Source organism: Danio aesculapii, chromosome 8 (genome assembly GCF_903798145.1).
Source record: "Danio aesculapii chromosome 8, fDanAes4.1, whole genome shotgun sequence".
In the NCBI taxonomy this organism is placed as follows: domain Eukaryota; kingdom Metazoa; phylum Chordata; class Actinopteri; order Cypriniformes; family Danionidae; genus Danio; species Danio aesculapii.
The window spans coordinates 23,566,638-23,592,546 of record NC_079442.1 but is presented as its reverse complement, the minus strand read 5'-3'; the positions used below and the strand labels follow the sequence as shown (position 1 = coordinate 23,592,546).

Here is a 25,909-nt window from a genome sequence, read left to right as displayed (position 1 = left end):
TACACAATTTCCAGGAAAAGGGGAAACTGTTTTTTTTTTACAGGTTGACCCAATACATGCTAAAATCATTACCAGACATATAGGCAGATAGAACAACATATAGACAGAATGAAAAATAAATTAAAAATGATATAGACATACTCATAGTCAAAAAGATAAATAGATAATGATTTGCAAATTAGATATGATCAATATATCAATATAGATAAAATAATAGGATGGTGGATAGAATGGTAGAATGTTGCATAGATAGAAAGAGCCATACACAAATGAGAGGACTGATGAATGGATGAAACATGAATGAATAGATGGATGGAATGGTAAAAGGATTTATAGATAGAGCCATACAGGAATGGATGGATGGATGGATGGATGGATGGATGGAGGAAACATGAATGAATAGCTGGATGATTGATAGAATGGTAAAAGGATTTATAGATAGAGCCATACACGAATAGATGGATGGATGGATGGATGGATGGATGGATGGATGGATGGATGGATGGATGGATGGATGGATGGATGGATGGATGGATGGATGGATGGATGGATGGATGGATGGATGGATGGATGGATGGATGGATGGATGGATGGACGGACGGAAAAATATATACAATACAATGGATGAATGAAATGACAGTGACTGGTAAATAAATGGATAGATAAATAATGTAGGGATGGAACAACAGAATGGTATGATGATAGATAGAATGATTGATGGATGGATGGATGGTTGGATGGATGGATGGATGAAAGATAGAAGAATAGATGGATGGATGGATGGATGGATGGATGGATGGATGGATGGACAGACGGAAAAATATATACAATACAATGGATGAATGAAATGACAGTGACTGGTAAATAAATGGATAGATAAATAATGAAGGGATGGAACAACAAAATGGTATGATGATAGATAGAATGATTGATGGATGGATGGATGGTTGGATGGATGGATGGATGGATGAAAGATAGAAGAAAAGATGGATGGATGGGCGGAACAAAGATAAAGGAATGAATGGATGAATGGACAGATGGATGGATGGATGGATGGATGTATGGATGAAAGAAAGAAAGACATAAGAATGGATGGGTGGAAGAAACACAGAAGAATGGATGAATGGATGGATTGATGGAAGAAAGATAGAAGAATGGATGGGTTGAAGAAATACAGAAGAATGGATGAATGGATGGATTGATGGAAGAAAGATAGAAGAATGGATGGGTTGAAGAAATACAGAAGAATGGATGAATGGATAGATTGATGGAAGAAAGATAGAAGAATGGATGGGTGGAAGCAACACAAAAGAATGGATGAATGAAAGAAAGATAGAAGAATGGATGAGTGGAAGAAAGACAGAGGAATGGATGGATGGAATGATAGGAAAAAAATAGAAGAAAGAATGGATGGATGGATGGATGGATGGATGGATGGATGGATGGATGGATGAAACAAATGAATAGATGGATGATGGATGGAATTGTAAAATTATATATATACAATACAATGGATTGATAGAATGACAATGACTGGTAAATAAATGAATAGATATTAAAGGGATGGAACGATAGGATGATAGATGGAATGATAGAATGATGGATGGAGGAAAGATAGAAGAATGGATAGATGGATGGATGAAATGATGTAAGAATTCATATACAGAAAGTGCCATTCAAGAATGGACGGATGGATGGAATAAATATATACAATGGATGATGTAATGACACTGGTGAATAAATGGATAGATGATGAAGGGATGAAACGTAGGAATGATAGGATGATAGATGGAAGACAGACAGAAGAATGAATGGATGGGTGGGTGGGTGGATGAATGGATCAGTACAGTTGATGAATAGATGAAAAGAAGGATAGAAAGACATTCTAAGGCATTAACAGACTGATGCCACACACACACTCAACCACATGTAAATCAATAAATCAATGTAAATGTTCATGGACGATATTTTACTAAAAGACAGAGGAATCACACACTTTCATCCAAGAACAGGATGTCATCACCTGCCCTGTAATTACCAGAGGAAGCACCCAAAGTGGAATGTAATGGTTCGAATTTCAAACATGGCAAAATCGTCATCATAATCCACTCAACAGGGCATGTCATGGATTTATGGAGGAGGAAAACTTGGTAACAAATCATTCTCCATATACATTAGTCCTCATCACTGTTATGTTTACTATTCATATACTGTCTAATTACAGTTACTTTCTTCCAGTAAACATACCTACACATACAAGATAGCAAGATAAATTTAACTGAGAAGCAACAAGACAATAAACAACTTACTGTATGAAGACTTTGTCCAACAAAATATATGTAATATTCAATTAATGTGTTACAAAAATCCTCTTTTAAATTATGTTCTCTAAAAGTGTTATAAAGTCTTACTTATGTTTATGTATTTTTCCAAGGGGACTAGGATGAATATATTATTTCCACCTGTCATATTAAGGACAAAACCAGAAGGCCAAAAGTGGTCTAACATGTAAATGAGATGAAGTAACCAATGACTCCAGCACATGTTTCAACGGCTGTACTTTGGAGCTCTTTTGCAGTGTTGCTGAAAAAAAAAGATCTCATAAACACCCTGCATCCTTCCTGTTGTGAACTGAAGGAAGGCCTCCAAGAACATTAAGCAATGGCGGTAATGCCTGAACATCATTTTAACTTTAACCCCCTATTGTTTTAACAACCAATAATGCACACCCACGAACCTAAGAAACAGCATTATACAACCGAGCATGTGATATTTAAGTTATTTTACAGTGAAAGCAAATTTGACTTAAAAGCTTCTGGCGAGTCAATAAGTGAATTTACATGCACTTTAAAATGTTCAATTTTAGTTGGATTAAAGCAATAACTCCTCTTTTAAAAAAGTCGTGTGAATGCTTTATTCTGAAATCATGCCATTTTTGTTTTTTGGTCGGACTAAACCTGTTTAATAGATGTCTAAAAGATGTCTAAACATAGACAGCTTGGATAAAACAAGGTTAAATTTTGTCTGTCTGTAAAAATCTAATAGATGCCTAACAATAGTACTAGCCTTCAGATAGGCAGGAATGACTTTCTAATCTGACTATACTGTATGATGGCTAGTAACTATGATGCCCACCCCCCCACACACCTTTCAATTTTTACGAGCACTTCACCTGGGGCCCCCATCTAACCCTTGCGGGGGCCCCCACGCATTTTGCACTACGCCACTGATAATGGCTAGTGTATTTTTGGATTATTGTTAGATGTCTATTAGATTTTCACTGACAGCCCAAATTTTTCCTTCCTTTAAGCCAAGAAGTCCATGTTTAGATGTCTATCAGATGTCTATTAAACACACACAAGAAAAGGAATACTGGGTGTGAACACATCACATCGAAATAAAATTGGCTGTAAATTTGAATTCAAGGTTACATCCAACAGCCATATCCACAATACAGTTTTACATTTTTTCAAAAAGTTCCTTGCCCATGATGAAACTTAAACACAGCTGTGCAGAAAACTCATTCAGAATGATCTGAGAGACTGCTTATGTCATAGAAAAAAAAGATTACTTTAAGTCATTACTGCTAAAAGTGGATCGACAGGCAACTGAGTCATAAATTTGTCACACATGGCTTTTCAATCTTGGCTTTATTTTTGTTAAATAAACAATGGCATGGTGTGAGACATCATGTGGTTGTTGTTTTGTCTTACGTATTGTATTTTGTTAGGGCATGATATGGAAAGCCATGAATTTCCAATACGGTCTAAAACACAAATGTGATTATACTTCTGACAGTACAGCGATTGTGAGTAAATCTTCTGTTGGTTTTTAAGGAATTTTACATGGAGACTGTACAAAGCAGCAATTGTATTTATGAACACTGTAAGAATAAAGAGAAGGCACAATAACAATAAATATGTGGACATCGACACAATTCTAACATTTTTGTCTCTACACACCAACACAATGGATTAAACCAAACATTAAAGATGTGCTTTAACTGCAGACTGTTAGCTTTAATTTGAGAGTATTTACATCCAAATCAGGTGAACGCTGTCGGAATTACAACAGTTTGCACGTGCCTCCCACTTGTTAAGGATCCAAAAGTAATTGGACAGAATAATAATCATAAATCAAACTTTCACTTTTTAATACTTGGTTGCAAATCCTTTGCATTAAATCACTAAACAAATTGATCAATTTATTTTAATAAAGTAATTTTCATTTAAAGCACCATCAGAAAGCTTAGTTTTCATTGTAAAATATGGTATTAGAGTTTGTATTCAAGGCCAAAACACAAAAGAGAAAGATTTCAATGATGTCAAATACAAGTTTTCAATTGCATGTGGGTTAATGTGGATGTAAGCTAGTAAATAATAACATTTCCAAAGTTCCTAGAAATCTCACCAAACGTAACTGCTTTTAACATGCTCACACTGCAGAAAGTAGGAATAATTTCATTTATAGTAATTGAATCAACTACACGGTAAAAATGCAGGGTTCCACACAATTGTTTCATGTTGTCCCAACACAAATGGATCAAGTCAACCTAATTGTTTTTACAAATTTAAGTCGATCATACATAAATATACACATTACAGTAATAACGGTAGACGAATTACATCAGACAAACACAAAGCATCCAAACACTGCATTTTTACTTTTCTCCATAAACTTGTATCGGAGCTGCAGCAATAGTTTGTCTGTTAGTTATCCTCTGAGAAAATAGTTGATGGTTGCCTAGTTATGAGAGACACCAGGGGAGCACAAATAAAATAGAAAATGGTGAAGGAAACTCCACTCTCTCGCTTTTCACTTGTGAGTTTTGGGTTGTGTCATCGTCACTTCAGGTCAGAAAAACAACACGTGCAAAAATGAGTGCTGTGACAAGCAGCAGTGAAGAGACTGTAAATAAAAAAGGATGTAAGGATGTTGCCAGAGTGGCTTTTTGGTTTCTTTTCTTGTGCATCCCAGCCACTAGCACCCCATCTGAAAGATTTTTTTAGCATAGGGGTAAGTCATCCAACTTCACAATTTGTAATGTTGTAATATGTATTTGAATAATGTTGGTTCATTTCGTTATTTACTATAAAAGCTCAGATTTGATTATCATAATTTGTGTTGTTGACAGAGTTTTAGGTTTACAGTATCATTATTATTATTATTCACACCTTAAAGTTTGCTTCGATTGTTCAGAATTTACACTTTAACACTGCAGACACTTTGTAACATTTTATTTATCAGGTTTAAGAGTCTCTTTAAAACTTTTATTTTACTTTAAAGAGATCAGATATTTTAAAATATTTTTGTTTTTGACTATTAAAACTATTTGCCATAGTAATGTCGGTCAATTAAAATAAAGTGGCTAAATAAATCCTAATATTCCTAAATGGACTGTTAAAAAATAATTAATATCAATAATTATCAATACCGAATGACATAAAACATTATATTGTGATAATTTGTTTTTGCAATATCGCCCAGCCCTACAGAAAACAATTAAGTTGTACAAAAAACAACTCAATAATTGTGTTGATTCAGTTCATTTTAAATAAGTATTTTGAACAAGCAGCAAAAATTTATTTTGAAGTGTGCTTCTTCTGGGTAGGAGCTAACCCAGCACAATAGGAGTTCTTATAACTACCTGGTGCCAAAGCCCATTTACAGTATGTTTGATATGCATGGTTCTCATAGAAACATATAATTTCAAGACATTACAAACATTAAAACATGTTGTGCCTGCAACAGTAAACCTTCCATCATACAATGCACTTCAAACTCTGAAAAGCCGATAAAGTAAGAACTCCATCATACGGTGATAAGAAAAGCACTCAAGGGCATCAACCTCTAACAAATGCATAGTTATGCCTGGGATCTCAGATCATTAACCACTAGGCAACGACCAACCCCCAATGAGAACTGTGTGCAGTTTCAGACATTCAGAGCCATCTTTATCATCGCCCCCCCGTCTACTCAAAGTGGCTTGACTAATGTGCTGCCTGCGCTTATTCCTTCTCTTTGTCTCTTATTTAATTTCCCACTCTCCTCAGTCTGATTGCATGAGCTTATTATAGACCTGGAAGAACCATTGTAGAACATAACTGATCCACCACAGTCCTCTTTCTTCCTGGCTTTCGGGCTTTAACGGGTGGTATTTCTGTCTAGACTGTAGATTAGGTTGTAGGGCTGCAAAATGAGGTGTGATTCTCTCTGTAGGCCCGGTGGGGCTCGTTTTGCATGCCAGTCCTTTTTAGGGCAGATCACATGTGTCAAACATGAAATCCTGAGAATAAATACCAGCACACGAAGGCCGCTGCTGTGGCCAGACTATCAGGATTTGTGGCGTGCGCTTCATGAAACAAACACAGCCTGCTACAGTACAGATCAGCACAACAATGCAATCCATATGCAGACGTTCTACCAACCATCCAAGTGGGAATTGTGGGAAAAAAAAGACCCTCGCTCGCATCGCTGCCGATGTTTATCGCAGAGCGCCTCATGGCACCATTTTAACTTGATTGCTCTACATTAGCGTTTCAGAGGCTCGCTGAAGAGCGTGCGTAAACAGAGCCGGAGGTGCTCATCAGCGCCAGAAAGACCATCCGGACCGAGAAGCAGCAGCAGATGTTTATGCAAAGTGTACAGTGCGCAAGGCTCCATTATGCGAGCTTCCTTCCAATGTTCAAAGTTATCGTATGAGTGAAGTCATTGGTTGAGAATGCAGAATTCTGGCAGGTGGGAAATGCGGGACATTGAAAAAAGACAAAATGAATTCCATCCCTGTTTACTTTCTCAATATGAAATGTTTGTCTATGCAATCATTCATGAAAATACAATTACTCATTTTGTAAATTTAAATAAAATGAACAATGCTCCTGATATCATTACTCCTTTGTATTTTTAGTCTCCTTTGCGCCACCTAAAAATCTCAATATAATCACTGTGAAAACTTTAACTAATTATTAGAGGGTTTTTTTTGAGGTTCACTCAATTCATAGTAACCCGGATTTTACCCTATATAATAAACTTGCTGGATTTCTGTTCATTAGTGATCTTAATATTGACTGGATATGAAAAATATCCTTTCATTAAGTACATTTACAGACTTAATACAATATATTCTCAGCTAAATGCAAGAAAGAGTATTATTTTTTTGCTCTTCCACAATTTGATGCATGAAAATGTCGTCTTTTCAAACTGAGCTATACTATTCCCACATTGATGCATGTGGTTCCAATTCCCTGAAACCACATGAGGGTGAGTAATTATTAAAATAATTTTCATTTTTGGGGATATTAACACTTTAACCTATATTTTTTTTCTTATATAAATATGTTACTTTATTAACACATCAGATTACATAAGTAACACTTACTACAATGAACTAAAACTACAACAATTCATTTTTTATTACACTGTTGCAAACTCCTTTTGTACAAGTTAACAAACAACTAATAAGGTAAAAATTAAGCATCCTTTTTTGTCATATACTTAGACCATTTGACATAAAAAATGTATGTGAAATAGCTAAACAAATCTCCAACGAATAGTCTAATCAAACCAAAAGCAAAACAAATGCCTTTTGGCAATCCAGGCTCATTCTGAAAACGTAGCCCAGTATACATTTCTGGAGAGTGCCAAATATGTCCCAGGAGGTACGTTTTTTTATGCAATTTTTGTTGTCGCAAATCCACCAGAGACCGCTATTGTCTAACTGACTGATTGACTGATCCCCCCACTCACCCCCTTCCCTAAACCCAAACGAAAGTGTTTTAAAAAGCACTGATTGAGCAGCGCCCACCCACTTCCCTAAACCCAGAAAAAGAAAAGCCCGCTGATTTTTACCACATTTTCAGATTTTACCACAATCTCACCGTTATTTACTTGTTTATTTCATTTGTTTGGCTTTTGTTTTTGTTTTACCTGCTTTCTGGAACCGCTCTACGCTGGACTAAAAACCCTGTTGTCGCATACAGAGGTAAGCAGTCAGCTGCTAGCGTGAAAAGGAACGGTGTCATGCCGACCTGTAGTGTTTGTTTTAAAGACAAAATGTCCATACAGAGGTAAGCGATCAGCTGCTGGCTCGAAAAGGAATGCCATCAAACTGCTCCATAGCATTTCTTTTAAAGATGAAATGCAGCCATATGTCTTCTGGTTACATAATTCGCAATGTTCAGAAATGTATATAGGGCTACGTTTTCAGAATGAGCCTATGTTGGCTTTTCGGTTGAAGAAAAGAAATCTAAAGTTCACACCAGTAGAACAGATGGTCTAACATAAACTTCATTGCACATTTGGTTATCAGAAGCACAGAAAGCAAATTCAATGCTCTTATTAAAATGTTCATGACTTAATCAATGGTGGTCATCAGCAAAAACACTGGTAAATAAAATACAATTAAATACACTGTGTATGTGAATCAGGGAATCTTCCGTCCATACCATATCCGTTTTCAAACAAAAAAAAAGGAAAACTAAGAAAACGCAAGTTTTTTGGTTTTTCTTTTGCTCACAAAAAACGAAAAAAAAACAAGATTTTGGTCCTGCAAACAATTAAAAAAAATAAACATTAAACAGTAAAAAACACTAATCATAATTATTATTATTATTATCATTATTAATATTATTATTAAGGCCTACGGTATCTGAAACAATCATGCACACCAGGTGCTGCTCAGAAATGGTTATCTTTAATTAGTATCAGGAGCAGAGCAGCAAGAAGTTTTGCAGTGAACTATAGGCATGTATTATTATTATTCATTCATTCATTTTCTTTTTGGCTTAGTCCCTTTATATTATTATTATTATTATAATTATAATTATAATTATTATTATTATTATTATTATTATTATTATTATTATTTAGGCCTTGCTCAGAAGCAATCATGCAAACCAAGTTCTATTTGGAAATGGCTATCTTTGTTCAGCACCAGGTGCACAGCACCAAATTATGACCTTATTTTAATGACAAATGTGTAATAATACTACTAATTTACATTTTTAAGTACACATTTTTAAAACTACTTAGTAAATTACATTTTCTGAGAAAAACTACTCAATTACAGTAATTTGAGTATTTGTAATTAGTTACTTTACACCACTGATAAACTCCTACGTTATTAATATTTGCTTATTAATAGTATAAAGGTTTAGTTGTTTGGTAGGATTAAGAATGTAGAATAAGATCATGCAGAATATGTACTTTTTAAGTGCTAACAGCGAATATCTTATAACAGGCAGGTACTAAGCCACTAGTTAATAATGAGAATTGGTACTTAAACTAAAGACTTACCATTTTATTTGAAGTGATATTTTGTTACCGCATTAAATAATTTAAGAATATGCTCGAATGTGTAGAGTGACAACAGTCTAAAAAACTATTATATAACTTTCCCTGGTTAACCACAAATGTCAACATCTCTTGCTTCTGTGTGTTTTGCGTATATCTCTCTGGATTTTTATCCTGCCTCCACGGGTAGGGCGATTAGCTCAGACCCAGCAATAACACTCTGCTACAGACTTCTAAAGATTCTTTGTGCTTAGATTTGTTATATTTGTGTCTGGTCGGAGGTCTGGGGGAAGAAAGGCGGCTTTCTTGGTTCTGAGAATCAGATTAAACGCAATGGCAGGCGCTATTACGGTGTCATCGAGTGATTCAGTATACACATAGCAGGGACATCTGCCCAGTCTTTGAATGGGCTCATCCATTTTGGATTTTTGTGTGGTAGATGCTCCTCAAGGGATGCTGGCTAATGGCTCCCCACCTCACACTTTGCTCTAGTTTACCAGCCTCTATTGCCACTCCTACTGCCTTAAATCAGCCCCAGGGCCAAATAAACTCTCTCTCTCACCGTACAGATTTGATTCATTTAGACGCACATTCTGTCCCACACAGCAATATCCATTTGTTTTCTTACATGGCTCTCCATTGGAGAATATGAGTCTGGTCTGAAACTGCATACACAGTTTTTTTGGGATCTTTCCATCAATGAAGATGTGGCGGACAAAAAAAAAAAGGTATGAGTAAGGCTGGATTTCTTGAAAGCAAAGAAAATACAGATAATTCAATGGTTTAATCAAGTCTTGATACAAAAAAATACGCTGAAAGCCTTTTTTAATACTGAATAAATCGCATGCACTAAAGCGTTCCTTTACTTTTTAGAATATGCATGTATTTTCTTTCAATGCATATGCTTTCAAGCTTTCAAACTTTCAAAAACAACATTTTCAAAACAACAAACGTTGTTCTGCCACTTTTTTGACAAAGTGAGGTACATGCCTTCGAGGGTGGTCCATAACTCATACACAACTAGAGGCTATACGGTAAAAATGCAGGGTTCCACACAACTCATTCATGTTGTCGTAACACATCAATTAATTTAACTTAACAAATTTTCGTGAACTGAACATAAAAAATTAAGTTGTCCCAAAAAAAAATCTGAAGAATGTTGTTTCTGCTCATTTTAAATAGACAGTTTGAACAAGCAGCATTTTAAAAAATATTTTTGTATATCACAACAAAACTAATAATAATTATATATATATATATATATATATAATATATATATTATATATATATTTATATTTATATATATATTATATATATATTTATATATAGTATATATATTATATATAGTATATATAGTATATATATATTATATATATATATATATATATATATATATATATATATATAGTATATAGTATATATATTATATATAGTATATATATAGTATATATATATATATATATATATATATATATATATATATATATATATATATATATATATATATATATATATATATATATATATATATATATATATATATATATATAGATATATATATATATATATATATATATAGATGCAAAAACCTCTAAATGCAGTCTGAAATTTTCTTCTAAAATGAGCATTCATATCAGGTTCCTGTGTGTATGTTCAGTAATTTCCCATTTAGGGCAAAGAATAAGTTCTTTTAATGGTCTTCAAAGTGAAATAACTCAACATAACCAAAGTAGGCTGACAATAATGCAGATTTTTTATGTAAATTTCAGGCAGCACTTAGAGGTTTTTGCATCTGAACTCTTCATTGGGGTTGGGCAATGTCGAACAATTTGGCATCGTACGATGTGTAATGTAAAACATTGCGGTGGACGATGGCATTGTCGTCGTAGGCGGCAAATTTATTATTTATGAATAATTGCATATTAACAGATATTAAGCAGACAGTCTACTAATATTCAAATGGACCGTCAAAATAAAGTGTCACTTTTTCCACGGGACTCTGGCATGAATAGGCAGAGTGATCATTGTTGTTATAATGGCACCGACAAACTTGGTGAGATGCACAGCCAGAGATGCACAACCAACAGCAACCGACCTATAGTATCTGAGGTCTTCACTAAAATTACTAAGTACAAGCGTGAAAACGAAACATTGAAGCAGTGTACTGACGCTGTGATAGATTACCTGATGGATTCAAAAGATCAAAGAGTCTTTAGAAAGAGAAAATATGAATTAAATATCACATTTAACAACTATAATGAGACGCAAACCAGTGGTACATCCTTAATAAACTGTCCCGACGTGTACTGCTCTCTGGGGTTTTGTGATCAAAGCACCCGATGGCTGCCTGGAGCTCAGATGTGCGCATATGCTGCAGCACATGCCAGAGTGTGTGTGTGTGGTCACGTGATGTGCGTTTTCAGCGGTATAGTGTGGACGGAGATCTTTTCAGAAATGCTAGATGAAACGCCAATGATCCTTTCACAAACAACAGGACGTTAAAAAAGGTAAACAAATCAAACAAAAAGCTAATTCACACCAGTACAAAATATCAACCATGGCTCAGAGAATATGAATCTGGTCTGAAACTGTAGTAATAGGCTCCATCCAGCTTTTTGGGGCTATTTCCATAAACGAAGATGTGGCATGTTAAAATAGCTATGACTAAGGCTAGAAAGATTTCTAGAAAGAGCTTAACTAGGAACCCTATAAAACACGGAAGCACAGACCTCTGATAACAACTCTGGAATGCAGTACTAATAACAACCTGCTTGCTGAATCGGATGCTGCTTATTTACATATAAAGAAAAACCAATGGTGCACATTTAGATCTAGACGGGGAGATCAGGAAAGTAGAAAAGCACCTAAATGAGTCAAAACAGCCAAATAGATACAAAAACCATGGAGCAGAAGTATGTCCGCCTTTTAAACATGCTTCCCTGTTCTCCAGGTGCAGGCATGCTCTGAATTCTTTTGCTCACGGTGGCTTTTTTTTTTTTTTTGCACACACAGCCAAAGGAGGGACAGAAAACCCTCTCTCAGGCAGAGGAAAAACATCTCATCCTTGACAATTTGATTAACAGCTGTCTTTCGTGCCAAAGTCCCCCTGGTCTGAAAGACACTCTCTGTCACACACTTCTTAGGTTACTCAGCAATCAGAGAGGAGTGAAACAAGAAAGTGAAGCACGAGAGAGAGAGAGAGAAGAGAGCGAGCAGAGGAGAGCAAGAGAAAGGGCTATTTAAGTGGTGTTATCTCAGCCTTTCAAGCTCTTTGGCTAGTCCAGCACATTCCAAGAGCTTCACATCCGTCGTCCACATTACGCTCCACACCCATGGGACTCCACTTTCCTTTCCCCATATGGTCATTTCAAGGCTGAAGAAAGAGCACGTCAGCAAAAAAAAAAACAAAAGGAGCGTGGTTAGGTATTACCTGTGAATTAACTACTAAAAACCTTACATCAATTTGTAAAAAAACAATAACAATAACAAAAACCTGAAACAGAGTACCTGTTTACCTGGTTTTTAATGAATTAATTGAAACGAAATCGAAATCCCAAGTTAGCAAAGGCTGCGATTGTTATGCACATCTTTTCAGGGAAGCATAGTTGTGTGATCAGTAGTAAATCTCCATCTGAATACCAGAGGGCGCTCTCGTGTGGAAACTTCCAAGACCTTGAAGAAGAAACCCAGGAAATACCTATTTGGTTGCTGAATAAACAGAACCTGCTTTCATTAAATCAACGTGAATAATAAACATGGGACTATGGGATCATCTCACAGAAAGATTTAGTTCAAATACTTGATTTTTTCAAACACCTAAAGTTATAAAAGTTTGGAGTAAAAATGTATTAAGTGTGCTTTTTTACATGCTTTTACACTAATAAATAAACTCTAAGCCATAATTCACTGAGAATCTGCCCAAACTGAATTATTATTTTCAATCCATCCATGATTTAAAAAAAAAATCTTAGAGATTTATTATTACTATTTAGAGATGTCTTTTGCTTCATTTACTTATGGACCAGCCTAGTGATATTAGATGCATTTTCATCAATCCAATAACAAATGGATGAATAATAAATAATGAAATAATATAAAAAAAAATCCCCTAAATAAATCCTTGAAATCCATCAGTAAGGCTTGTTGTTCACAGTTTAGATTTAAGATTTACTTGTAAAAAATGTTTTCTCAAAAGAAGTTCTCATGCAGCACTCAAAAGTTAATTTCTTTGTTGTGTTTTATTCATGTCAACAATGTGAAAATAAGGGATAACCCCTGTTTTCCGGAAACAGCATCTATTTATCACTATGGAGCATGTCAGGTGACAGTCAACGCCTGTAATGGAAAGTAAGGGAATACGTTTTTATTTTTATTTTAAAGTGTTTTCATGCTTACATAAAATAAAAACACAGAACAGATTCACATTTAAGAGCAAGGAACGTGCTCTGGGGGCGTATATGGAGGATCGGCGCTTTAATGTTTATTGCTACCCTTCATAGAAAGAGCAAAATACGGGAGAAATACTGGAAAATATATTTACGGGATGATAGCTGTATAGAACTGTAACATATGGGAGAATTCAGGGAAAAATGGGAAGGTTGTCAGGCATGTGTCCTATTAATCACTGCAAAGCAACATACAGGGACTCAAATAGAGTTATTTTACTTATACTTCATTTACTTAATTAACGCACCCAGGTTAATTACCTTCACTGTTCAAATAAAACTGCTAAAGGAATAGTTCACCCAAAAATCTAAATTAAAAAAAAAAAATCAAAAATCATTTAGTGATCTTTAAATGCTTTCAATTTCCAAACCTTTATAAGTTTCCTTGTGAAGATATTGAAAAGAATGTTGGAAACTGATAGCCATTGAGCTCCATACAATGTTTTTCCCTACTTTTTAGGTCAATGGCTACCAGTTTCCAACATTTTTCAGTATATCTTCTTTTCTGTAGAAGAAAAAGAAAGAAAATGTAAGAAGTTTAGAGTGAAAAATGACAACAGACTTTTTTGGTGCAGTTGCTGCAGATTTGTAGGCTGCACGTCCATGATGCAAATCTCCTGTTTCACGACATCCCAAAGGTGCTCTATTAGATTGAGCTCTGGTGACTGTGGAGGCCATTTGAGTACAGTGAACTCATTGTCATGTTCAAGAAACCAGTCTAAGATGATTCGCACTTTATGACATGGCATGTTATCCTGCTGAAAGTAGCCATCAGAAAATGGATACACTGTGGTCATAAAGTGATGGACATAGTCAGCAACATACTCAGGTAGGATGTGGCATGGACACGATGCTCAATTGGTACTTATGGGCCTTAAGTGTGCCAAGAAAATATCCCCTACACCATTACACCACCACCAGCAGCCTGAACCGTTGATACAAGGCAGGATGGATCCATGCTTTCATGCTGTTGATGCCAAATTCTGACCCTACCATCCGAATGTCGGACCAGAAATCGAGACTCATCAGACCAGGCAACGTTTTTCCAATCTTCTATAGTCCAATTTTGGTGAGCCTGTGCGAATTGTAGTCTGTATTTAGCTGACAGAAGTGTGGTCTTCTGCTGCTGTAGCCCATCCTTCTCAAGGTTGGACGAGTTGAGTGTTCAGAGATGCGCTTCTGCATACCTTGATTAAAACGAGTGGTTATTTGAGTTACTGTTGCATTTCTATCAGCTGGAACCAGTCTGTCCATTCTCCTCTGACCTCTGGCAACAACAAGACATTTGCACCCACAGAACTGCCACTCACTGGATATTTTCTCTTTTTCTGACCATTCTCTGTAAACCCCAGAGATGGTTGTGCATGAAAATCCCAGTAGATCAGCAGTTTCTGAAATACTTAGAAAAGCTCGTCTGGCACCAATACCCATGCCATGTTCAAAGTCACTTAAATCACCTTTTTTCATTATTCTGATGCTCAGTTAGAACTGCAGCAGATTGTCTTGACCATGACTACATGCCTAAATGCATTGAGTTGCTGCCATGCGATTGGCTGATTAGATTAACAAGCAGTTGTACAGGTGTACCTAATAAAGTGGCTGGTGAGTGTATGTTTCATTGTTTTCACTGCTTTAACTTTTACTCAGTATTTTACACTGAAAAGGTTGTTTCCAGCATTTTTTAGAGAACAGTATGTAAATTGTGCAGTATTAGACTCAAAGATAAGATAAAGCTTATTCATACACCCCAGACCCTCTCTCATCTGAAAAGTGGAAGAATGTGATGGATTTAAACACCAGGTATAAACGCAATGCTTTTCCCTTGCTGACTTTAGATTCAATCAACAAAAACGCATTTTAATTCCAGAAATTAAGACGCATCTTAAAAACAGGCCCAGAGTGTGCGATTACAAAACTGAAATAACACTAAAAAGTGCCACTATTTCATTGCTTGGGACATTCATGTGTGGCCCAATCAGAATATCTAATCAGACCTTCCCTCTCAGCAGGAAAAACACATAATACGTGAATAGGCCCAAACCAATTTCGACAACCAAAGGCAGAGGCAGCCTGATTATAATGAGAGCATTTCATGCGGCCCCAAACTCGCAGATATTAAAATGTGAGCCTACATTTAAATAATGTTTTCGCTTTTTCATTACCCTCGGTCCACATAATGCCTGTGTTATTCAGAACTCCAAAATCCAATAATTTATTTCATGGTGCTGTAATCTAACACACTCTAGTGAGTCAGAACGTAAGAAGGATGATTAATTCTCCCTTAAACATTTCGAAACCCAAATTTGCCGTATGTGGGTGGTGTGCATTTCTGAGGGGGGAAGAAAACTGCATATTGTTAATCTTTGAAGAGTTTACATAATCATAACCGCGCTGAATAGCAAAATCATTTTAAAGCAGATTTATCCTACTCTGCGCACTAAATGTACTAAAAAAGAATGTGTGAGTGCAGTAACCTCTGATTAACCTTGAATATCCCTACCTTAAGCAGCTCTTGAACAGCTAACGTAGCACCTCAGGGAAACAGACCCAGATTTCTTCTTTATTCCTTCTGCGCAATTGCTGACTACCTGTTCAGGTGCTGAAATATGAAGAGTAGGTCGCCCACGGGCTCAAGGTCTGCAGCTTTCTGGGTAAAAAGCACCACCTGCTCTTTTATTTGAACAAATAATGTCAATCTGAAAAGCATTTCTGCCCCCAAAGCTGCTCGAATCCAAATGGAGAACATAATTCACTCATTTACTGTACTGTAGGGTGACATTTATGCAACAGTCTTAACTTTTTACAATTTTTCGGCTTTAGCATTTGCAGCATAATGTTGATTGCCATCATAAATCATTTTAACGTGTTGTGCATTTCAAAAGGTTAGCTAGCAACCCCTTTAAAATAAAATCGCACATATTGTGCAGACACACAGCATCTATCTAAACAATAATAGACATATTAAGTACACTGCAGCAAAATCTAATTAACATAAAGAAACGTGCAAAAACCCTGCATTTTTGAATACTTCAAGACAAGTGAAATGCAAGGTAAAATAAATTTTGTAGTAATTAACTTCACAACATCTTATAAGAACATTAATTGAGGTTAAACTGCATTGAACGCAGATTATTCCTTTAAACTGTGAAAAGTAAGTGAGATTTTTGTAGGCATGCTTCTGCATTTCTCCCCCTACTTGCTCTTAGACTCACTCCAGCTCATCGCCTGCCGGTCCAGACCGGTTCAGAGTTCAGACGCCACTAACAGGCTATATAAGGTCAAATGCTAGTCTGCTAGAAGCAGAGTAATTGCTAAGTAATTGACCAAGATGAGCTATTTATACAGCGCAAAAGTACACAAAAAGCACTTCAAGTGAGTTGGCAATTGCTCATGTGAATGTCTGGATGCACAATACTGAGTAGGAGCGTCCTAGAATTCTTTTAACCTGCCTCTTAGCTAATTATTTATATATTATTTATTTATTTATGTAGACATATTTGCATGTCTCTCAAATGCACTACTGGTAGGGTGCTTCTCTTACCGTACAGCAACAATCCAGTGATGACTTTGGCAGCTACAACAATACAACTTTGGATCCTACATAAAAGACCTCATTAGGACTATTACCCACCTACTGTCACTAAACACCCTACATCACCGACATAACGTGGGAAAACACAATGAACTTGGTTTTCTCTCAGCTCAGTCTCGCCCGAAAGCAGCCAATGCCCATATTTGCACATCTGGCACATGAAGTATTCCAACTATGTCCTGCTGTGGCGTAAAAGAGGTGCTAAGGGACAGAAAGTGACTGCCTTCAAAGTTGAGGAAAGTGCTGTGCCCTTCCTCCAAAGATCTGAAGATACGAGCATTTCGCATTTACGTCATCACCTCAAGACCTAGAATCAACCCTACGTGATCGGTCAGCAATACACAGGATGGAAGTGTGATGATGAACCATGCAGAAATATTTCCTCAAGCTTCAAAAAGCTTGTCATCAGATTCTAGGACTTCGTGAATCAGATTTCGAGGAGTCGTGCCAAGAATAACGTCCCAGTGGAATTGCTGTTTTTGTGCGCTGGGACAGCAGTCATTCGGGTATTTGGGAGGAAGCACAGTGCACACTATCAGGCCTGGCCTTTCTTGACTTCTTAATCTCTACTTCCTTCCCTCCAGAGAACCACCAGCAGCACTGCTGCTACGTCCAAAGCTCCAGCTGCAATGAACAAGCATGATATAAAAGCAGATACTGGCTTGGCCCCAAGGATTTGGGCCCACATACTTCCCAATTTTCAGATTAAAAAGCTCCTGTCTCTGAAGTGGTTCCAGGAGTGAACAGCTTTTGTTGCTGGGAATAATCCAGACTTCCTCTCCCACATCCTGGGGGATCGGCATCTCAAGGTGCCCCCCTGTTGGCCCCAAATGTACAAAGATCACTCTTTTTTGCTCTGATTGGGCTTTAGGAAAGGCCTAGAGGACTGTACCATTTCCAAGAGAAGGGGTGGATGCCTGTCTCCCTCTGTGACCCGTATGGGTGAAGGAGAGTGAGGATATGTATCCATTTCACACACAAGACACATTTCTGTCATGCATTGGCAGTTTTTTGCAGGAAGACTAATAAAACCAAGCTGTAATAATCGCTCAGGCAACTAAAAACTTAAAACTTCCTAACTGAAAAAAAGCCTGCAGTGCTGAGCTTGACATTCGCTCAGGCAGAAGGGAGTACCTAATTCAGGATAAGAAAAGCAGAGGAGTGACCGCTGTTAAGATGCATGCCCAGTTCTAATTAGTATGTGACATTTTCTCTCGGTGAATGGCTGGAACCTGCATGGGGCTCCGGGTAATGACCTCATATCCTGTGGAACACTTATTCCTGGATAGGGTGATGTTGGGAAATACGGGAAGACTTGTGGTCATACTGGTTAAGTTTTCTCACATTGTGGCCAGATTCCCTTCTTACTAGTGTTTGCTTACATCCAAACCGGTTGCTTGCTGGAAACGCTGTCAAATTCTAGCTAAGAACAGGTTTACAGAAAACATAAAGCTTGGTATACTATAAACACAAATAAAATGCAGTGCATGCACTTCATTCTGTATTTCCTGAGCAATGACTTTTTTGAGCAGTGTAAGGAAAACGAGTTTCACTGTAGCCATTTAAACAGTTCCAACAGGTTCTCAACACCCAAAGCCACCCAGACTACAAAACAAACAGTGCTGTTGGCCAAAGAGAGCATTTAAACCAGTCAATTATAAAAACCGTGGCATCCTGGAGGGCAATGCCCAAAGACCAAAAGGGAATCAATGGGAAAAGCTGCCAAGCGATGATTTGATACGAGTGCTTCACTCCTAAAACCACCGCTTTACATGCCAAACAAAATGAGTTAGTGTTTTAGTTTACAGTTGTCGATGAGATGTTGATACACATTCATGTGCAACTTTACTAAGACTGAGTGAGTAAAAGCTGGCAAAAAACTATGTGTATATGTTTTAAAAAAGAATTGTGCATTAAAAATTATTATTTAACCATCTTTATTTTGTTCCGGTTTGATTTTTCCAAGTAGTATGAAAATTTCCCAGAATACACCAGCTACAACGGCAGCGTCAGAAGTCAGGAGATGCACAAATTAGTACAACAAACATATAAATATAACATATAAACATATTTATAAATTTCACAATCTATAATCTCTAATAATAACTCCTGTCTAGTAGTCCCACATCATACTTTCACATCTGTCACTCGATGACACTGGAATACCCAGTCAGGAAAGTCTAGTGGCTGGGAATGAGCTTTTTACAGTGTCTGATATAATGCTAATGCTGTTTTCTTGTATTTACATAGATTAATATGGCCATGGTGTAAATGTATAGTACAGTTATGATCATATTGCCAAATTATATCGTTATGATAACATGATATTGTTGCCTTCGGTGATTTCATGAAGATAAATAATAAAAATAGCGCAACTGGAATAACTAGTCGTGATCGCTGATCTCATATGAAGCAAGAGATCACGATGACATGATGACTTGCGCAGGTGTTGTAGTGGTGTCCCATTTCTTAGGGGTCAATTTTTGAAAAACTTCCTCTTTACACTCTGTTTCAAGGGCCAAAGGGAAGGGGAACGGGAACAAAAATAGAATCCGGATTGGGCCAAAATATGCTCATACCTGCTCTCCAAATGAATACAATATACCAAAAAAGCTTTAAAAGTATTGGAATAAAGTAAGCTAATTTAATGGACCACCATTAACATTTATGGTGTATTTTCTAAGCTTAAAAAACTCCACTTGCCATTAAAATATTTGCATTTCAAGGTGAATGTAGTCAAATAAGGGCTAAAATGAATCAGCTCAATTCAGCATCTACACATTATTCATAAAAGCTGCAGACTACAAAAATTCTAAATCAATCAAAGTATTATTATTCAAGAACTACATTTAAGAGGAATGCTGCAATTACCTGGCCATGCCCAGACTGGAAAACCCTGAGGGAACAATGAGCACATCTAGACGCAGGAATGGATGGACACCAAGAACAGAGTGGGCCGCAGTCAGACAAAGGGGCAGTAAAGGTAGAACCATGTCCTGTGCCTTCTGCAAGTGGCAGGACGGGGTAAACACTCGGTGAGGAATAACAGTCTGTACTCTAGCAGTTCCATCCATAAAGCGGCAGGGATAATCCATGTGGGAACAAATGTACTCCTGATCAACACTGTCTAAAGGAAGACTGTAAAACATAGAAATGTGCATGTTAAAGAAGAAAACACTGGAAACACTGGAGATTTGCCGAAATAAAATAATTAATTATGCTAAAGATGTCTAATAACTTAAAAGCAGATAATCTCTTCTAGATATTTAAAGAGCCCCTATTATGGGTTTTTGAAAATGACCTTCCATGCAGTGTGTAACATAAACAGCTAATGTTTAAATCTGAAAGTTTTGCTTCATCTGTAAAAGAGTCGACTCAATGTGGTTCGAATGAATCGCCGCTGTAACGAATCTTTAGCCGTGTCTGCGTGACGTTGATACGGAACTCAAGCCCCGCCCATTTGTTGCACGCGCAGACCCGGGAAAATTTAAACCACCAGCCCCTCCCACAAACACTGTCGAAAGAAAAAGAGGAAGACACTGTAGCAGGTCTCGGCTGAATCATGTCACGAAGACGCTGTGCTCTGAAGTGTGAGGGAAAGTTAGTGTTATTTTCCCTACACAAAGATGAGGCTGTGAAGAGTCAGTGGTTGAAGTTTATTTTTGCAAAAATACCTCAGCATTATAGCCCCAGCCTTGAGCTGTGTTCCTGTCATTTTTATGACGAGTGCTTCAGCAAAAAGTGTGCCGCTTTACAGATTTAAATGCGTTTGTGAGGTCAGTATCTACTGCTGTTTGTCATTGCTATGGCCGCCGTCAGCTGTTCCTTCACACGTGCGGCAGTCAAGTTTCAAAATAGTTCAGATTTTGCCAGTGTGTGGATTGATATTAAATGTGTGTCACTGTTTTTACTTATGTTAATAGAGCTGTGAACCTACACTGGTCTCATGGTTCAGTTCGGTTACGATTATCATTCCATCGATTCGGTACAATTCGATATCTCGGTGCATTGATGATGCTTTCCATACACAGTTTTATATCTTCACAGCACATCAATTTTTGTATTAAAATGTATAAATATATTTATATACTATTTCTAATACAATTTTGTCCTTTAATACAAACAGGCAGATATATAAACTGTACCTTTAAACAACACGAGCGTTTATAGCAAATAAACAAATATAAATTTCCCGTTCGCTTTCTGAGCCTTGTAAGTTCTTACACCCCTTTGATTGGTCACACGCTCAACAAAAGGGCTGCGATCGGCTCTTACGTGCTGGCGCTCTTCACAGATGAGTGATACTGATAAACGGCAGTGGCGATGACAGCTGATCCATGATAGACACAGTGGAGAAAACTCTGCAGACACGCGCTCGTGTCTGGATCCACAAGTATCGCTGTAACAGCCGAGAGGAGCCGAGAGGAAAAGTCTCGCCAGTAGGTCAAATGGGCCACAGTGAGAGAGAGAAATGTAGTTTACTTTCATTCTCTCAATCACAGTAAAATAGGGGCTTCTGCTGTAAGAGTCAGTGAAAGACTGTCCAGCAAACACACACGCAGTGAAATTGTGCACAGTTTCTGCATTTTTTTGTAGTTGAAGCGTTGTAAATACCTGCGCTCGCCTCCCTCGCCATAGTAAGCTACGGCGACATGATAGCGCATATGAGATAAATGACATCAGTAAATAACCCGTTATGATTATTACTGAACCGATGCCGAATTGCATTGCGTGATCCGTGTCTGCATTGCGGTGCACCGAAGAAACAATTAATTTTGACACCACTAATGGTTAAGAATAGAGCAATATGCTGGTGTTAAACTGCATTGCTTTAATGCACTCCTGCATTGGGCTCACACATACACCCTGACTACTTCAAAACTGTTTATAAGCCATGGTGGGCATTTCTCCTTGTTTCACGCTGAACACAGTTGACCAATCACACCAGACTGGGTCATTGGACCAATCAGCGCAGATTAGCATCGCTCTAAAGAGAAGTTTGGAAACAAATGAATGGCTGAATGAATCATATGGGAGTCACTGGAATAATTAGGTTAAAATAAATGCATATTATAAGACAATGAAAGGGTTTTTTGACCTTGCATGCATATCAGAATGTTGTTGGAGACCCCTCATAACCAAAATATGACCTTTTTTAATGCATAATAGGGGCTCTTTAAGTCATATGAACAACATACCTGAGTTTGTCGTCCACATATTTTGTCCCTTTAACTCCAGCCTCTAGCCATTGTCCGACTGCTATAGTAAAGGTAGAGGCTGGCATTGGCATTGTAACATAATAATCCCACTGCTGAAAACCTGAAAAGTGTAGAGAAAAGGCTTCAGTGTTTTCCACAATAAAATCAGTGCGTTAATTACACATGCATGATTGTGAAGTGCTGACTAAGGGTTTTGACTGCACCTGTCTCTGCAGGCTCTGGAAAAGCTTGATTTTCACCACTCATTAGAACAGTGAAATCACATGGAGCCCTCACACACGCTTGCCACGTTGACATGGCAACAGGTGGCTCCTGGCATGGGAAGAGGGCTCTGTTGTTGATGGGTGACCCCATGGTGTAAACACAGCATCTGGGAAAAAATACAAACAAAAAACTATAAAAGTAAAGTTCATTGACAAACTTTATGGTGTCTTGAGAAAGCCTCGTCTGAAGTTTGAAGAGGTTTTAAAGTTTAAATCATTGAAGTAGTTTTTAAGACATTTGAAACAGTTGGCTTAGATAAACAAGTACATATATGTTGGCATGTTTCTAGCATGGATTGGCATGTTTTGCGTTAAGGCATTGCTAGGGTTTTCTGAGTGGTTACTAAGGCATTGCTAGACGGTTGCTAGGGTGTTCTAGGTGGTTGCTAAGTCGTTGTTAGGCAGTTGCTAAGGTGTTTTGATTGTGTTTTTCAAATATGCATGATCACATTATTTTCTTTTAAAGCCCCTGTTTAATTTACATTATTAGCTGATGGTGCAAATAAATGTTGGTCTCACTTTATATTAAGTGGCTACTATGTACTTATGTTTAAATTTATAATTTAGTACAATGTATTGTGTACATACATATTGTTACATTAAACTTACTTTTTTTAATGTCTGCATTTAATTATGCATTTACATTTAGAATTACCCTGTTGACTCAAGCCTGTCCCTAACCTTACCTTCATCACACATCAATAGCACCAAGTGTTGTACAAGGTAATATAAACACAATAAGTACATTGCACTTATTATTTGTTGATGGTACATAATATTTAAGGCCACTTAGTATTGGGATAAGTGGGACCAACTGTAGATAATAAATTTATTAACTAATAAATGTCCAAATGAATCACGAAATCCGTTCACATTTAATGTACAGTTAACACTCTTATTAACCATTAACCAAGATCTTTCAGCTTAATAAATTACTAATTTGCTGTGTAATAATAGTCAGCAAGGTAGTAGTTTCATTGGGTAAGATTAGGGATGTAAAATAAGATCAGATAATGCCAAATACCCTCAGGCCATCTTACATTCTATTATTCTGTACTATCCTAAATAATTACGTGGGTAGTTGACATGGCATTTCAAACAGTGCGCCATTAAACTAATTTAAACAATTTTCTTGCATGATTACGGGTTTTATAACCTCATATTAAATTGTATTGAATATTTGTACATCTGAAATTGGACTTATTAAGGTTTAGCAAAGCCAAAAATTTAATTCTAGACCAGTTTTTACATTCTTTATTTTATTAGACATTAAAGAGTATATTTTGAAACAAGTTTTCACTTTGCAGATCTTTGAAAAAACCTGATAATGACTAAAAAATCATATTTGGGTGAACGTTATCATTAAATTGACTATAAAAACATTACAATTGATTTTTTCCCCTTTTTAAATATTTGCCAAATGATGTTTAACAGAGCAAGGTAATGTTAACTAATAAATGTCCAAATGAATCATGAAATCTGTTCACATTTAATGTACAGTTAACACTCTTATTAACCATTAACCAAGACTTTCAGCTTAATAAATTACTAATTTGCTGTGTAATAATAGTCAGCAAGGTAGTAGTTGGATTTATGCATTGGGTAAGATTAGGGATGTAAAATAAGATCATATAATGCTTTATAAGTGCTGATAAAGTGCTTTATAAGTGCTGATAAACTAATATCTTAATAATAAGCAGGTAAGAAGCCAGTAGCAAATGGTGTGAATTGTTACTTAAACTAAAGTGTGACCGGAAATCAATATGAATCCCCATCCCTAGTTTTTGGTGGATGTAAACATCTAAAAATACCTGCCATCCTGGTCTTTTGTCCACCTCACAGAACCACCCGTGGGTTTAGTTTCATACCAGATTCTGACAGCGCATGGGAAATCATGAGGTGTGCGAACTCCCTTTTTCCTAATCTGAAGACTCCACTTGTCCATGTGGAACTGTAGAGGCTGTGTATTTATGATGTTAGATGAACGGCTGCACTGAAGGTAAAGCTCATGCTGTGTCTTCCAACAGGAAGAAGGCATAGAGACCAGCCTCTGTACCAGTCCTGCATTCACATCCCGTTGGTCCACATCAAGTTTTTTAAATTCCAGTACTGTAGTTACATCCAACTCTTCAACTCTTGAAACCACCAGGTCACAACAATCCAAAACCAAGGTAAATTCTTCACTCTCATCCTCACTACCAACATCCATTCCTCCAATCAAATATGGCGGTCCCTCAGGGGGTATCAGCTTATTGTGCTCAGGTGTGATAGGAGAATTCACGTCATGTTTGGTTGACACTTGAGATTGATCTTGCATGTTTGATGCACATCCTGATTCACCTTGTTTGCTGGAAGCCAAACCAGGCTCCAGGAACAGAACAATGCTGCCAGCAATGACCTTCCTTTGAATGTGAACGGCCAGGTCAAGGACATAGTGGCGAACGAGCATATGGTTGGTGTTCGCACACAGAGGCAGGTCATCCTTGTTAGGATCCAGATCAGGAATACTTTCCATATCTGATGAGGATATTCTTGAGGCTAGAACAGATCTTGTAACCAGACTGAAATATCATTAGGAGTAATGTAAACGGAATGCTGCTCTGGCTCTTTAAAAAAAAAAAATCCAGTCGTTATTGAGTCTGCATCTGGTCCTGAAGCATTTAATAGCCTGTAATTATAAATGTTAAAGCAAATATTACTTAAATATATAATGTCAGCATTAAGCTGCAATCATAATACTTAAAACAGATGACTTGAACAGAATAAATACCCTCAGGCCATCTTACATTCTATTATTCTGTACTATCCTAAATAATTACGTGGGTAGTTGACATGGCATTTCAAACAGTGCGCCATTAAACTAATTTAAACAATTTTCTTGCATAATTGCGGGTTTTATAACCTCATATTAAATTGTATTGAATATTTGTACATCTAAAATTGGACTATTAAAGTTTAGCAAAGCCAAAAATTTAATTCTAGACCAGTTTTTACATTCTTTATTTTATTAGACATTAAAGAGTATATTTTGAAACAAGTTCAGACCTTTGAAAAAACCTGATAATGACTGGAAAATCATATTTGGGTGAACGTTATCAT

At 36.9% G+C, this 25,909-nt stretch overlaps 1 protein-coding gene across 1 annotated transcript in view; it reads right to left on the bottom strand.

Moving 5' to 3' along the window:
* The window catches only part of aopep (aminopeptidase O (putative)), a 158,188-nt gene that overhangs the window by 128,545 nt on the left and 3,734 nt on the right, over positions 1–25,909 (bottom strand). The window contains exons 2-5 of the mRNA XM_056463452.1: positions 24,622–25,478; positions 22,751–22,917; positions 22,527–22,647; positions 20,200–20,466 (exon numbers count right to left, since the gene is read on the bottom strand). Of these exons, the coding sequence (XP_056319427.1) occupies positions 20,200–20,466; positions 22,527–22,647; positions 22,751–22,917; positions 24,622–25,325 (1,259 nt within the window). The 5' untranslated portion in view covers positions 25,326–25,478. The remainder of the gene's footprint in view (positions 1–20,199; positions 20,467–22,526; positions 22,648–22,750; positions 22,918–24,621; positions 25,479–25,909) is intronic.